Source organism: Gopherus evgoodei, chromosome 7 (genome assembly GCF_007399415.2).
Source record: "Gopherus evgoodei ecotype Sinaloan lineage chromosome 7, rGopEvg1_v1.p, whole genome shotgun sequence".
Classification (NCBI taxonomy): Eukaryota; Metazoa; Chordata; order Testudines; family Testudinidae; genus Gopherus; species Gopherus evgoodei.
In genome coordinates, this window is record NC_044328.1 from 23,310,872 (window position 1) to 23,326,091 (window position 15,220).

General features: G+C 38.1%; 1 protein-coding gene across 1 annotated transcript in view; it reads right to left on the reverse strand.

Annotated features, from left to right (window-relative positions):
* C7H10orf90 (chromosome 7 C10orf90 homolog) overlaps window positions 1–13,566 on the reverse strand; it is a 106,642-nt gene extending 93,076 nt beyond the window's left edge. Inside the window, 2 exon segments of the mRNA XM_030569566.1 lie at window positions 13,243–13,467; window positions 13,470–13,566. Of these exon segments, the coding sequence (XP_030425426.1) occupies window positions 13,243–13,467; window positions 13,470–13,566 (322 nt within the window).
* Window positions 13,567–15,220: the final 1,654 nt, after the last annotated feature.

Consider the following 15,220-nt stretch of genomic DNA (forward strand, 5'->3'; position numbering starts at 1 on the left):
ATGTAGAAATAAAAGACAGATCGACAGAGGAAAAACAAAGAGATGAGGAACGATGACAAACTTGTAGAACAGTAAGTAGATACATATAAGAAGAAAAACTATAAATGATCAGGTGAGAGGTGTACAGGAGGAGAGGATGGTACTTGGACAAGAACTTTTTTTTTCTATACTTATCTTAGTACCCAACAAAATATTTATTCTGAAAATTATATGGGCTACCAAAGAGATATTGGAGAGCAACTAAATTTTCACTTTTGGCAGCCATTAGGCTCTCGGGTGCTAGTAACATTACACAGAAAATTCTTCTGCATAAGGGAGAGAAGAAAAACAAGAATGGAGGAAGGAGAATAGGCCGGTGAAAAGATAAAATAAAATAAAAATCGGGGAAGGGAACTTTGGAAGCATGAAAGGCAACCAGAACTTGAACATCTTCTATTCATTCCCAAATTCTGGACTCTTAAAAATTATGAAAAAGAGGAGAGGAGAAAAATATGGAGAGGAGGAAGTAGGGGAACCTGCCCCCTTCCCCCCAACAATCAATTGAAACTCTGATAAACAAGCAGGGTGGCCATGAATCTTTCACCTCTCTGGAATTCAAGTTCTTCACTGACTGAACAAAGGGGAAATAATGACATGAGCAATCCACACAAACTAGAGCCAAGTTTTTAACTCCAAGATTCTGAATAGCTTAGTAAGAATGAACCAAAGCTACCAGGCCCCAACAGAAGTGCGATGATTTATTATGATTCATGCTGGCAGCATAAAAACAAACAAACCAACCAAGCAAGGATTTTTAAATGAGGAATAGTCTTTTAAAAGCCTCAAAATTATGGTGCAAGTTTTTTTTGTTGAATTCAAGTATGCTGCCTTTTGATAGAAGTAGTTCCCCTTTCATTATAGTTATACTCACGACTTCTCTAACATTTCCTTTTGGTTTGGCTTGTCTCTCCTGGCCAAATATGTACAGAGATGTAGTAACATGCTGCTTAGAGCTGGGCCTAAGAACTTCAGCTGACAATTTAAATTGGATGAGAGCTGTTTCCTGTGCTGTTTGCTATTAATTTATAAACTCTTCAATACTTCTGCATAATCAATAAAAATATAACAAATGCAAAGTTAGATGCCTCATGCAGAACTGACCTGGTTATGAATTTGGTGCTATTAGCAGTGATCTTTCCATGATGCACAGTTTAAGTCTACTGGACACCAGGGCTGGCTCCAGGCACCAGCGCAGCAAGCCAGTGCTTGGGGCGGCCCATGGAAGGGGGCGGCGCATCCTGGTCTTCGGCGACAATTCAGCAGCAGGTCCCTCACGGGGGGAAGGACCGGCTGCTGAACTGCCGTCGAAGAATGAAGTGGCAAGGTAGAGCAACTGCCGAAGTGCCGCAATCACAGCTTTTTTTTTTTTTCTCTCTCTCTCCTTCCCCCCCCACCCTTTGCTGCTTCGGGGTGGCAAAAAAAAGCTGGAGCCAGCCCTGTTGGACACACAGATATTTTCAGGCTTTTGTTTTGTTTTTTGTATCTTTGACAACCAAGGGTGAAATCCTGGCCCCAATGAAGACACTAGAAATTTTGCCTCTGATTTCAAAGATGACAGTATTTCACCCAAAGTCTTGACAACATCTACTTACCAAGCCACGGTTTTATCATCTTCTTCTCCATCCAAAATTTGTTCTGTGCTTTGAATAGTAGAACTATCCCATTTCCCAGCTCTGATCTCAAACATCCATTTTGCTTCGGGATTTGTTTCCTTGCAGTTTCACTCTGTTTGAGCTTGCTAAAGGAGACTTCAGTTATAACAGCCCATGGTTATATTTTGTTCTATTTTAACCAAGCATAAACGAGAACCCAGGATGTTTCTTACAGATTTATAGCTTTTTCCTCTTCTCTTAACTTCCTGTACTGAGGGAACTGGGGTTATTTAGTCTGCAAAAGAAAGCGTAAGGGGGGCATTTGATAGCAGCCTTCAACTACTTGAAGGGGGGTCCCAAAGGGGATGGAGCTAGGCTGTTCTTAGTGGTGGTAGATGACAGAACAAGAAGCAATGGTCTCAAGTTGCAGTGGGGAAGGTCTAGGTTGGATATTAGGAAACACTATTTGGGTGGTGAAGCACTGGAATGGATTACCTAGGGAGGTGGTGGAATCTCTAGCCTTAAAATATCTAAGGCCTGGCCTGACAAAGCCTTGGTTGGAATGATTGAGTTGGTTGTTGGTCCTGCTTTTGAGCAGGGGATTGGACCAAAATGACTTCCTGAGGTCTCTTCCAACCCTAATATTCTACGATTTCCCTGTGCCACTTTCTCCTATATACAAGCACTGCTTACAAAATGCATTCAATTTAAAGAGATTTTTTTACACTATCCATGAATGTTACACTTTCAGCAATTAATGGAACCTGAATGTAACAGATGGATCCAAGCCTCAAACATTTGGATCCAAAACTTTCTCAAAGTTTATAGGTGTTCAGAGCAAAGGTTTTTGTTTCAGCAAGTACAGAGACAAGATCATGGAAAAACAGGGTTGGAGGAGATCATCTAGTCCCACCCCCCGCTCAACACAGGACTGATCCCTAACTAAATCCCCAAATGGCCCCCTCAAGGGTTGGGCTCACAACCCTGGGTTTAGCAGGCCCAATGCTCAAACCACTGAGCTATCCCTCCCTCCAGCTTTGATTTTGGCTCTGGTTGTATAACCCAAACTGCTCCATAAATTTGGAGATGGTGTTAGAGTACAGTTGATCAGATGTGGGGAGAAAGAAAATCAGATAATGAATGATGAAAATAATCATGTGTCAATGTGAACAGCTCAGGGTAAGGCTTTGCTCAGTATGCAACAGCAGTAAAAAAAAGCAAACTACAGATTAGAGTGCATAAACAATGGGATGGAAAATGCTAAAATGTAATCATGTCTATATATAAACTGATGGAATGCCAGAATACTGTGTCCCAGTCCTGGACCTCTGGGTAAAATTTTCAAGTGCCTAAAACATCTAGGTGCTTTTGAAATGTTTACCCTTTATCTCTAAAAGGAGTTCAATAGAGAAGGTTCAGAGATGGACAATTATTAGGAGCATGGAAACATTTCCATAAGGAGACGAGAATGTAAAGAGTAGCCTGTTTACTTTAGAGAAGTGAGGATCAATAAGGGGTTTGATACGGTTATACAGAACACTGAATTGAGGAGAGAGAGGATAATCATGTGCACCTATTCACCCCTTCTAATAGTCCAATAACAATAGCATAATCACTGAAATTGAAAGGTAGTAAATTAAAACTGAGGAAAGGAGATGCTTTTTTTTTTTTTTTTTTTTTTTTTTTTAAAACACATAATGCAGTATTATCCTACCAAACTCATTCCCACAAAATATCATTGAGGCCAAGAGCACAGTATGATTAGACATTTTTATGGGTAATGGGAACATCAACAGTTACATAAGGAAAAGGAACACAAATAAATCCTCATGCTATAGGGCATAAGCCTGTCTCTATCTTAGAAGAGATAGGAAGAAACCTTCCCCTTCATGTCTACTAAGAGGTTTCTTGCATTTTCTCTTGAGCTTGGCCTTAGTCACTGTCTGAGCAAACACACACTGGATTAGGTGGATCACCGTTCTGACCCAGTATGCAGATTCCTGTATTCCTATGAATAAAGATGCGAAGTTGTTGAACAACATATCTGATGAAAACTCAACCAACTACACATCTGAGCCTTGGGTTCTGTTCCATTTCTATTGTTATTAATCACTCTAAGTGTTAGCTTTTGGATTTCCCCTGATCTTTCCCTGCTGTAGGTTCCAGGTTCTATTAACAACTATGGTAGGTTTGGAAAAAAGCACTTGAATTCAGGATTCTAATCACAAATACAAATGTAGGTGGCAGAGGTTTCGTGTGAAACTCTGTCATTGTTCGAACTCCAGCTGATGATCCACAGGTGGAGTTAAGATTCAGAATACTTGGCCTCTGAGCCTCTTGAGATTTGCAAATCATTATTTTTTGATCCTTCTATCTCTGTTACTCTAATAAACGTAACAGGAGTGTTGCATAGCTAATTGCCCATGTCATGCTGAAAATCCATCTCACAATTTACATTCAAGGTATTAAAAAGTCTTGAATTCCTTAGCAAGTGAGTGATTCCATGGTGATGAAACTGTGAAAAGCTGAGGTTCCGGGAATTCTGTAGTTAACCAAGTATCCTGCGTGTGTGTGTGAAATTGTAGGCAATTATATTTGATCACTGCTGCAGAAGTTTTTGCTGAACATATTCAAATTTGTTATAGAAATTGGCCTGAAGTATTACAAAATTCCAGGGGGTCCTGATTAAAGCAAATTGCTATCTACAATCTGTAGCGCTGCAGAAAGAGTCTTGAGTCCAGTGAGAGTTGTGCATGATTAGGAAATGTCAAGCACCAGAACAACAAGCAGCAACAACAACAAATTAAAGAAATATAATGTCTCAGAAAATATTACTTTTGAATTCCAAAGCAATCCAAAAGGGAGTAGCTAACAGGAGGGCAGGAAGAAAAAGAAAAACATTAAAATAATAATGCAGAACCCAATGTGACTAGCAGGCAAACTAGCACATTCAAAAGCCAGACAGGTAGAAAACATCCAGGATCAAACCTTAATGTTTTTGCAGTGATAACCTGCCAAGCTCAACTGCAATCTGCCTGCAACAGGATTCCCACCCTTTCCTAGCACAGCACAGACATAAGCTTTTGGCCAAACTCACTCTTGAGTAGTAAAGCCCTGGGGCAGATTTATTGAAGAGGAGTTTCTTGTGGTACTTAGTAATTTCTATGTTGTAGCCTTGCCAATAAATCCAGACTCAACCAAATTCTGGAATCTCAGTCACAGAGGACAGAATACTCCTCACAGGATCATTCCAAGCAGAGTGGATAGAGTGTACCAAAAGAACAGGAAGTATGGAGCTTCTGGGTCCTCCTTCACATGAAGATGAAAAGGAGCACACACACAGATTCTCCCAACAACTGATGTAAGGGAAGGAAAGAGCGATGATGAAGAAATCTTCCTTTGTGGTATCATGTTGCTAGTATAGGTGTGACTATGGTATTGATAAGATGATGTAACTATAGAGGCACTAGTCATAAATCCATATTAAGGCTGAGTTTTACCATTGAAGCAAGGATTCAACCTCTCTGTTATGGATGAAGAATATAATGTCTTCTCCCCAAATGTACCTGATTCACTCTTTGAGTAGAGAATTAATTTTCTGAGATTCTACAGGTAAATCTGTGTGAGTTTAAATGAATTTTTAAATGGATCCTGTAAGAATTTAGCACTTTGAGGGCTTTTTTATGCTCCCTAATAGTCTCAGTAATTGAAGCTATGGCATCCAGATGATCTTACCTCCTCTTCTGTAATGGTGTCATAAATTAAATAATAAACTAATCTAATCTAATCAATTTAACTTAATCTGGATCAACACAACACTGAACTATTGTACTTTTATAATTATTACATAGGATAGAATTAAGTTTGTTTAGGTTCCCTAGCTGTACATTTCCATATGTTTAAATAAGTTTAAACTTAACTTTGAATATCTATTGTAGAAATGCTTGCAGCTGGAATAATTAAAACAAACATTCTTGTGATTATTTAATCCTTAAATTGCATATATGTACTCAACTTTGGATACGTCTTCACTACCCGCCGTATCGGCAGGTAGCAATCAATTGCTCGGGGATCGATATATCGCGTCTCATCTAGATGCCGATATATCGATCCCCGAACACGCTTATATCGATTCCGTAACTCCACCAACCCGAGCGGAGTTGCGGAATCGACAGGGGGAGCCCCGGACATCGATCCCGCGCCATGAGGATGGTGAGTAATTCGATCTTAGATACTTCGACTTCAGCTATGTTATTCACGTAGCTGACGTTGCGTATCTAAGATCTATTTTCCCCCCCGTAGTGTAGATCAGCCCTTTAACTCCACTTTACTGTAGGGTTTGGGGGTTTTTTTGGTCTGGCATCTTAGTATATTAAGTTTATATGGCCCCTTCCCTGTATTACTAGAGCACCTTTAGCCCAGCATGCTATCAGATCATTCTCTAGGTATATTATTTCAGTTTTTACCCATCCTGGCACAAAATGGCATTTATTTAGCTAACAAAATACAAACTGTATGTACAACAAATCTGAGTCTGAAGAAAATAAGACAGTGATAATATGACTACTCTGAATAACATGTGGCACTATCTACAGTAAATTTAATGAAGGATAATAAACAACATTTCTAAGTATGTACATTTCTCTTGCCTTTTTCTCCCAAGGCTTAACAGTGCTTTACAAACTGTGTACACACAGCACCTCTGAAGTGCATCCGCTTTGGGATGGCTGAATGCAGCCACACAGGTAACCAGCCCATTTCAGCATGGGGAGTGAGGGTGGGGGGAATATTAGTTTAGGAGAACAACACAAACCTCTGTTCATAGAAGTACTGTGGGATAGTTAGAACACATTGCTTGCAGGCAGACTGGTTCGTAAGCAGAAAGCTGCTGAAGATAATGTTTTGGTTCAGATTACATTTCCTGTTTGGAGCCCCCCTCTGTATTTATGGTCTCATCCGATAGGCCAGCTTGTCAAACTGCACAATACAGTACTTACCGTATCTATCTGGGGAAGACGAAATGCTGCTTATATTGCCAGAGTCTGAACTTGAGACTCCAAGAAGTATTTCACATAATCCAAACCCAATGCCTTGATCACTGAGCTACGATCACCACCTAGTGCACACACATGCCTATACGTGCTGAGTATCTTCAACTCCCTGTTGACTCCAATGGGAATTGCATGCATTATTTAATATTCTTTCTGTGTTAGTAGTTAGCGGACAAAGCCAGGTCAGGGCTCATTGTTCTAGACACTGTACAAATGTATAGTAAATTATAGTTCCTGCCCCAAGAGCTCACCGCTGAGAAAACAAACAAGAAATAAAAATGGATGAGACAAACAAGCAGAAAAGGACAGAGTACCAAACAAGAGGGGTTTAGCCACAGAGGAGTTGTGTGCTCAACTCTTAACAGTCAGTAGCAGTAATCTCAGCTCACCACCTGCCTAGTTATAATCAGATGGCAGATTTCTGTATGTGCTAATGGCAGAGTTGAGTTTTAAGGCAGGATTTGAAGGAGGCTGCATCAAACTTAGGACCTGCAGCACCTAGCAGGGGTGCTCAGCACCTCATAGGATCAGCCTCAACATAAAGCATCACACCACATACCAACTTCTGCTGTACATGTTAAATATTTCCATACACCTACATATGTAAATTGTTTGCAGGAAGCCAGAAACTGGAGGCATTTCTATGGCTGGAGGAGTTTCATAAAAGAATCTACTGGAGAAGCAATCAGCAGTCTGATATATTCACTCTGGCAACTTAGTTTTTCCTTGCCTGCTTCTGCCTCACACTACCATTTGATTTCATATGGAAATAGGTATAAGAGACCACACACCACCCCCTACCGTCCATGGAACACCAAATTAAATACTGTAGTGCATGTTGCATTGTGCTGATTCAGTTCTGACTGTAGGAAGCAAAAGTGAGCTGCTTTGCCAGCTGTTTTCCCCATTTTTTTTATTTCTTTTAATAATTTTGCACTCAGAAAACATGTACTTTTTGTCCTGTTTTCACTAAGTTATTACTATGTATTTTCAGTGCAGACGGCTTTCTGGGGCACATTTAAATATTACATTAGGTTAATAAGTAACAATATAGTAGGTCAGAAACCATATGCCAATAATTAATTATTGTTTGCTTAAGGTGGCTTATAGGTGCTCAATTTCTGGGTGCATTATGAGAATAAAAACCAAATCAATAACTGTTGGCAATCATGAACAGCAAGCCAGTCTAATCCTGCCTACCTTTACCTGACAACAGAACTAATAGCCCCAGCTACATGCCCAAAACAAGGAAATCCATCATACTTACCTATGGCACTATACACAACTATTACATAATATTATAAAGTAGAACTGTCAAGCAATTAAAAAAATTGTGATTAAAAATATAATCACGATTAATCACACTGTTAAACAATAATAGAATGCCATTTATTTAAATATTTTGGATACTTTCAACATTTTCAAATATATTGATTTCAATTTCAACAAAGAATACAAAGTGCATAGTGCTCATGTTACGTGTATTTTTATTACAAATATTCGTGCTGTAAAAAATAGTATTTTTCAATTCACCTCATACAAGTACTGTAATACAATCTCTATTATGAAAGTTGAACTTAGAAATGTAGAATTATGTACAAAAATAACTGCATTCAAAAATAAAACAATGTAAATTTTTAAAGCCTACATGTCCACTCAGTCCTACTTCTTGTTCAGCCAGTCACTCAGACAAACAAGTTTGTCTACATGTGCAGGAGATAAAGCTGCTGCTTCTTGTTTACAATGTCACCTGAAAGTGAGAACAGGCATTCACAACGGCACTGTTGTAGCCAACCTTGCAAGATAATTACATTCCAGAATTGCTAAAGATTCATATGTCCCTTCATCTTCAACCATCATTCCAGAGGATATGCATCCATGCTGATGACTGGTTCTGCTCAGTAATGATCCAAAGCTTTTGCAGACCTACACATGTTCATTTTTATCATCTGAGTCAAATGCCAAGCAAAAGGTTGATTTCTTTTTTTGTGGTTTGGGTTCTGCAGTTTCTGCATCAAAGTGTTGCTCTTTTAAGAGTTCTGAAAGGACGCTCCACACCTCATCCTTCTCAGAATTTGGAAGGCATTTCAGATTCTTAAACCTTGGGTCAAGTGCTGTAGCTATCTTTAGAAATCTCACTTAGTACCTGCTTTGTGTTTTTGTCAAATCTGCAGCGAAAATGTTCTTAAAGTGAACAACATGTGCTGGGTCATCCTCCGAGACTGCTATAATATGAAATACATGGCTGAATTCAAGTAAAACAGAGCAGGAGACATACTATTCTCCCCCAAGGAGTTCTGTCAAATTTAATTAATGCACTATTTTTTTAAGTAGCATCATCAACATGGAAACATGTCCTCTGGATGGTGGCTGAAGCATGAAGGGGAATAAGAGTGTTAGCATATCTGGCACATAATACCTTGCAATGTCGGTTACAAAAGTGCCATGCAAACGCCTGTTCTCACTTTCAGGTGACACTGTAAATAAGAAGCCGGCAGCATTATCTCCAATAAATATAAGCAACTTGTTTGTCTTAGTGATTGGCTGAATAAGAAGAAGTAGGACTGAGAGGACTTATAGGCCTCTAAAGCTTTACATTTTGTTTTGTTTTTGAGTGCAGTTATGTAACAAAAAAATCTACATTTGAAAGTTGCACTTTTCATGATAAAGAGATTGCACTACAGTACTTGTATCGGGTGAGCTGAAAAATACTTTTATCATTTTTACAATGCAAATACTTGTAATAAAAATATAAAGTGAACACTGCATACTTTGTATTCTATGTTATAATTGAAATCAATATTTGAAAATATAGAAAACAAAAATATTTAATAAATTTACAATTTGTATTCTATTGTTTAACAGTTCAATTAAAATGGCAATTAATCAAGATTGATTTATTTAATTGTGATTAATTTTTTGAGTTAATCATGTGTGTTAACTGTGATTAATCGATGGCCTTATAATAAAGTCTAAACATCTAGCTCCCATTCAAGTACCTATCTTGACCAGGGATGTGAAAGGAGACTAAAGAATCCTCCATAATTGGATATGCTGCAGTGAGAATCATCATCAGCATACTAGTTATAGGTATACTATGAGGTATTTTGGTCTATCATACATAATTAAATCTCCACGAGCATTGTTCTTGATGCAAGATGAGCAACTGGCACTGGGCCTCTCTGAATGAGCAGAGACTTTCTAGAGCAGCCTCATTCTCTTTTGCCTGGTCCCATATGTATTTAAATAAAACCTCATGTTCACTCATATCAAAGACTACTGAAATGGCTAATAAAATCAGCATGGATACTTGACCTGTCTATCACCAGAAGTAGACCATTAAACAAAGATCTGAATGAAATCTCTATTTCAACTAAAACAGGATGATCCTATAGGCTCAGAGCTGTGGATTCTACACATAATTCTGGTGACCTCCAGTGGGAGAGTTGCAGGATTGAACCCTATAGCCAATTGAGTAAATACTGGATATCAAAATTCTCCTGGTAACTTCTTTACTCACATCATTATCCTTACTGATTTATTGCAAAAATTGAAAGCTATTCCTTCGTTTTATTTTAAAATTTTTAAACAAATTGAAGCAAAGAAAAATAATGAACACTAGAAGACAAGGATGCAACAAATCTGCATGAGTGGGTAAAAATAATATAATAAAACTCAACACTTAGCAAACAAGAGAATTATTTTCATGTAACAGATCAAAAATTAGAGAATTAGTCAAGCTGTTTGCTATCTAATGCAAACACCATTACAAAAAGCCAACAGGTGTTTCATACCATCTGCAAATGATACATTATCATCCAGCACTATGGTTTTATGATATTCATAGTATTGCTCTTCCATTTTGTTCTTGTCCTTTCAAAGAACACAAGAGAATGTTTCCACGATGTGAATGTTTTAGCACTACAATGTTTACATTTCAACAGCAACAGCTCTGTTATCGCTGCTACCATACAGGTCGAGGGTACCAAGAGTGTCTAGGACTGTTTGTTATTATCATCATCATACAGAGTTTCTCAATGATGAATTTTCACAATCTTTCCCACTGTAATGGTTACTGGTTAGTGCACAGGGAGTGTACATGTTCCCCGGCCCTCTGCTGGATGGAATGGCACACCTCTGTGTATGTGATCAAATCTGCTCTAGTTACCTACCTGCAGTATATATAAGCACCAGTACACCATGGGATAGGTTACGAGTGCATATGGAAACTTGCATCTTTTTGCGCATCAAGGTGTGAGCGACAGAGAAATCTTAGCACCGGTCTACACCTAAACTTAGGTTGACTTAGATATATTGCTCAGGGGTATGAAAAAAGTCACACCACAGGAGACAGAGCTAAGCCAGCCTCAGCTTTCATGTAGACACTGCTAGACTGACAGAATAATTCTTCCATTGACCTAGCTACCACTTCTGAAATCACTAGATTTACTACAGTGAGAGAAAAACCTCTTCCATTGCTATAGCAGGTGTCCACACAACAACAACAGCAAAGCTGCAGTTTTGCTGCTGCAACTATACCCTTAGTCCACCATGCACCCCTGGGTCCTTTTATTCAAGACCAAAGGGAAGGCTGTAGGCCTTCTCTCTGTATTGTTTCATGGACAAAGAAGCAAGTTTGTTTCAGAGGGATAGTGCAGTGTTACCACACCTCTGGACTCTGGAGAGATCAGTGAGTGCCTGCGCCCCCGACGGCACCATTTTTCCCTGAGCTCCCCATGGGTCAATTTGATATAAGACCTAGTACTAATACAGCTAACAGACCCTTTTGTTTAGCCCAAGTGATTGGAACCTGTGTTTCTGGCACAAAAGTTCCCGAGTTCCATTTCCACTATAACTATGAAGTCTTTGGCAGGCATTGAGTCATTACATTTCATGGGGGAAGAGACACCAATTCTACCTGTGTTTATAGTCCAGTGCTTAAAGTAGCTTGAGATGGTGTCATGGTGTTCTCTATGCTAAATGATGCACCCACACCAGTGTAAAGCAAGGCAAAGTTTGCATGCCTTCATGTACTGAAAATTAATCTCTTTTACAAATAAAATAAATTAAAGTGAGTAGTGCTGTTGCCACTGGTACCACATCTCTACAATAAATCATGTGCTTCTTGTACCTTGTTACTGACACATCTAATATATTGTTCCATTTTTCTTTTTGTAGTTTTTTTAAAAGAGACATTCTGTAAAACTCTAATTTAATCACAACACTTTAAGGCATTTAAACACATCACTAAAAAAATCCCTGCTGCTCAAATTACATTGTACAACAGTCACATAAGACAGACAGTTATTTCCCGGTAAAACATGGGCCCTCTGCTACAATCCTTACTGATATGAGTAACTCTGTTGAATACAATAGGTCAACTTATGTGACCACTCCTGTGAGTAAGAGTTGCAAGATCACACCCCCTATTTGTGTAGCTCTGTCTACATATCCTTATTTTCATCACTTTTTGCATAAAATTTACCTAGCAAATTGCCTTAGTACATTGCCTTAATACATGTAGATATCTGCTCTTTTCAATTCTTATAAATATGATTCCTCTGGACATGAAATAAAAAGATTGTTTTCTTCACGTTGACAGTTATGACAAAGTATATCAAAAGCAGAATATGCACCAAAACAATCAATATTTTCACGAGACAAAGTTAATAACATTTTGGCCTCTCATCTTAGACACTGATTATTTCCAATTCTTTTTATTATTAAAACTTCTACTTAGTGCATTGGCTTGTGAGTTCTATTGGAATAATGTAAATACTACTGTATTTTAAATACTGAGTTTTTTTCATTGCTCAATCAAGACTATGGAAAATGTTACAGTTGTAGTGGTGTTGACTAACAAATAAAAAAAACTTTCAGATGCTTTTCTTCCTCATGCTAATGGAAACAGATGCCAAACACTGCTTCCCCACTGTTATGTGTTTTGCATGCACAGCATCTGTCATTTCTTTACTTAGAAAAATAAAATTCATTCCTAACTTTGCTTTCAGCTAATTTATGCTACATCAGTGTAGTTTATGTAATCTATAAGAATGTTACACTATTCTCTACTTCTATTCCCAGATCAAAAATGTGTTTTACTGTACAAAACAGCAACAATACAAGGTGTACACAAATATGCAGCTTAAAGCAGAGAACCAAAATACCTTCTGCGGAGTACTATTCTGATTTCTTTTGGCCTCTCCAGTTTGATACTGTGTTACATTGCAAGAAACTAGATATTGGATCAAAGATTTATTTTTTGTTTAAATCTTATTAGGATTTGACTGTCAGGGAAAAATTTATTTTAATAATGCAGACCAATTTTTAGAATTTTTTATTTTAACTTTTAAAAACAATTGCTGTTACATCTTTTCTAGGGTTAAAACAATGTATAGAATTGTGAATCAGTGTTATTTTTATGCTTTTTTAAAATAAAAACAAGGCAAGCTATTCAATACTGATTTGCAAGACACAGAAAAACATTGCACATTACATTTGCCATGAAATATAAAACAGTTTCCAACTAATTTGGAAAAGCTCAACTTGTACAAACTTACCAAAGCAACATTCTTTCTCCAAAGAGGAGTTGTTTAGGGTAAAGTAAATTTGAGACACAAAAGGCTTGGTTTCCTGGGTCCATTTTGAATAAGGTTTAGCTTTTAAATCCATCTGAATGTGTCCTGTACAGTTCAGGAACGTGGGTTTCCTTTCTCCAGAAGGCATAATTGTGATCTCTAGTCTGTTTCTGTTGAAATGTTTCATGACCTTGTTCTGACTAGGCCGCGGCCACTTGTTGCAATGGTAACAGGAAAAGCCAGGATCTGCCTTCTCAGTCGACAGGCATGAATAATTAATGGATTTTCACCTCCCATCATTAGCATTCCATTCAAGCAACACAAATGAAGCAATTCATTTCTTTTTTTGTCTTCAAAAAAAAGCTCACTGGATTAATGAGGGTTATCTGTGAAGATAAAACCTGGGTCTGCTGATTTATTTAGTCTGATTAGTTAGTATTTATGTCTCTAAATGCAGGCTTTATTGACAACATATACATTGTCAGTGCATTTCCAACCATATTCAGGCAGGCACTGTTACATTCAGCTACAGCAACAATATCTGGCTGCAGCCCATGAATGTTTCATTTTCTTGACTTTAATATTTAAGCTGGTGTTCTTTTTCTGAGTGCCCTTCTTGAGCAAAGTTCAGAACAGATCTAGAGACATAAGCTTGCACATGCTTCACTAATGATCTCTTGGTCTGTCAGATAACGCTTGTTTTCAAAATCTCCCAGTTTTAATGTCAATGAGTGGGAAAAAATTGCAAAGAAAAATATCAGCTTTCAAAAAGTGGTATTTTGGAGGTCATTTATTCCATTTTGACAATTTCATTGTCATCTAAAATTTCAATGATAAAATACTAATACTGATGTTTGTCAATCATTCCAGTAAACAAGAGAAGTTATCTATCACTGCTCTCTGGATCCTGTTCAAGAGACTGATTAGGGAAATCACAACGGGGGAAGGGATAGCTCAGTGGTTTGAGGATTGGACAGCTAAATCCAGGGTTGTGAGTATAGCCCTTGAGGGGGGCCACTTAAGGATCTAGGGCAAAATCAGTTCTTGGTCCTGCTAGTGAAGGCAGGGGGCTGGACCTGATGACCCTTGGGTCCCTTCCAGTTCTAGGAGATAGGTATATCTCCATTATAAAAGAAATGTAATTTACTTCACCTATATAATATGTGGGTCAGCAACAGCTTCTGCTTTGTTGTATTTGAAAGCTGCAGAGATGTTGAGTAGCATTCACATTACAATATGGCCCCTATACCCATTGCTCTGAGGACATCATCTTTTACTACCACTAGTGCTGTTGACAGTTCAATAGCTAATTCTTTACATAGCAACTATTGTATTATTGTCACTACATTATTTATTCAGATTACCTTCTCTACAAGATTTTAAACAAACAGGATGACAGGATTAGCCTATGGTATACCTACAAATGTTTTCCTTCCTATCAGAATTCGTATTAGCAAACTAAAGGAGTTTGTAGGTAAGATGTCATGGAAAGCAAATCTAAGGGGGAAAACATTTCAAGAGAGTTGGCAGTTTTTCAAAGACATATTAAGGGCACAAGAGCAAACTATCCCACTGTGTAGGAAAGATAGGCAGTATGGCAAGAGACCACCCTGGCGTCCCCAGGAGATCTTCAATAGTCTGAAACTCAAAAAGGAATCCTACAAAAAGTCAACTAGGTCAAATGTCAAAGGATGAATATACACAAATAACACAAGTATGCAGGGACAAAATTCAAAAGGCCAAGTCACAAAGATAGATTCAACTAGCTAGAGACATAAAGGGTAACAAGAAAATATTCTATAATTACACTGGAAGCAAAAGGAAGACCAAGGACAGAATAGGCCCATTATTCAAGGGGTTGGAGGAAATAATAACATAAAAAGTGTAAATAGCATAAGTGCTAAATGACTTCTTTGTTCTAGATTTCACCAAAAGGTTAGTAACAATTGGACATTTAACC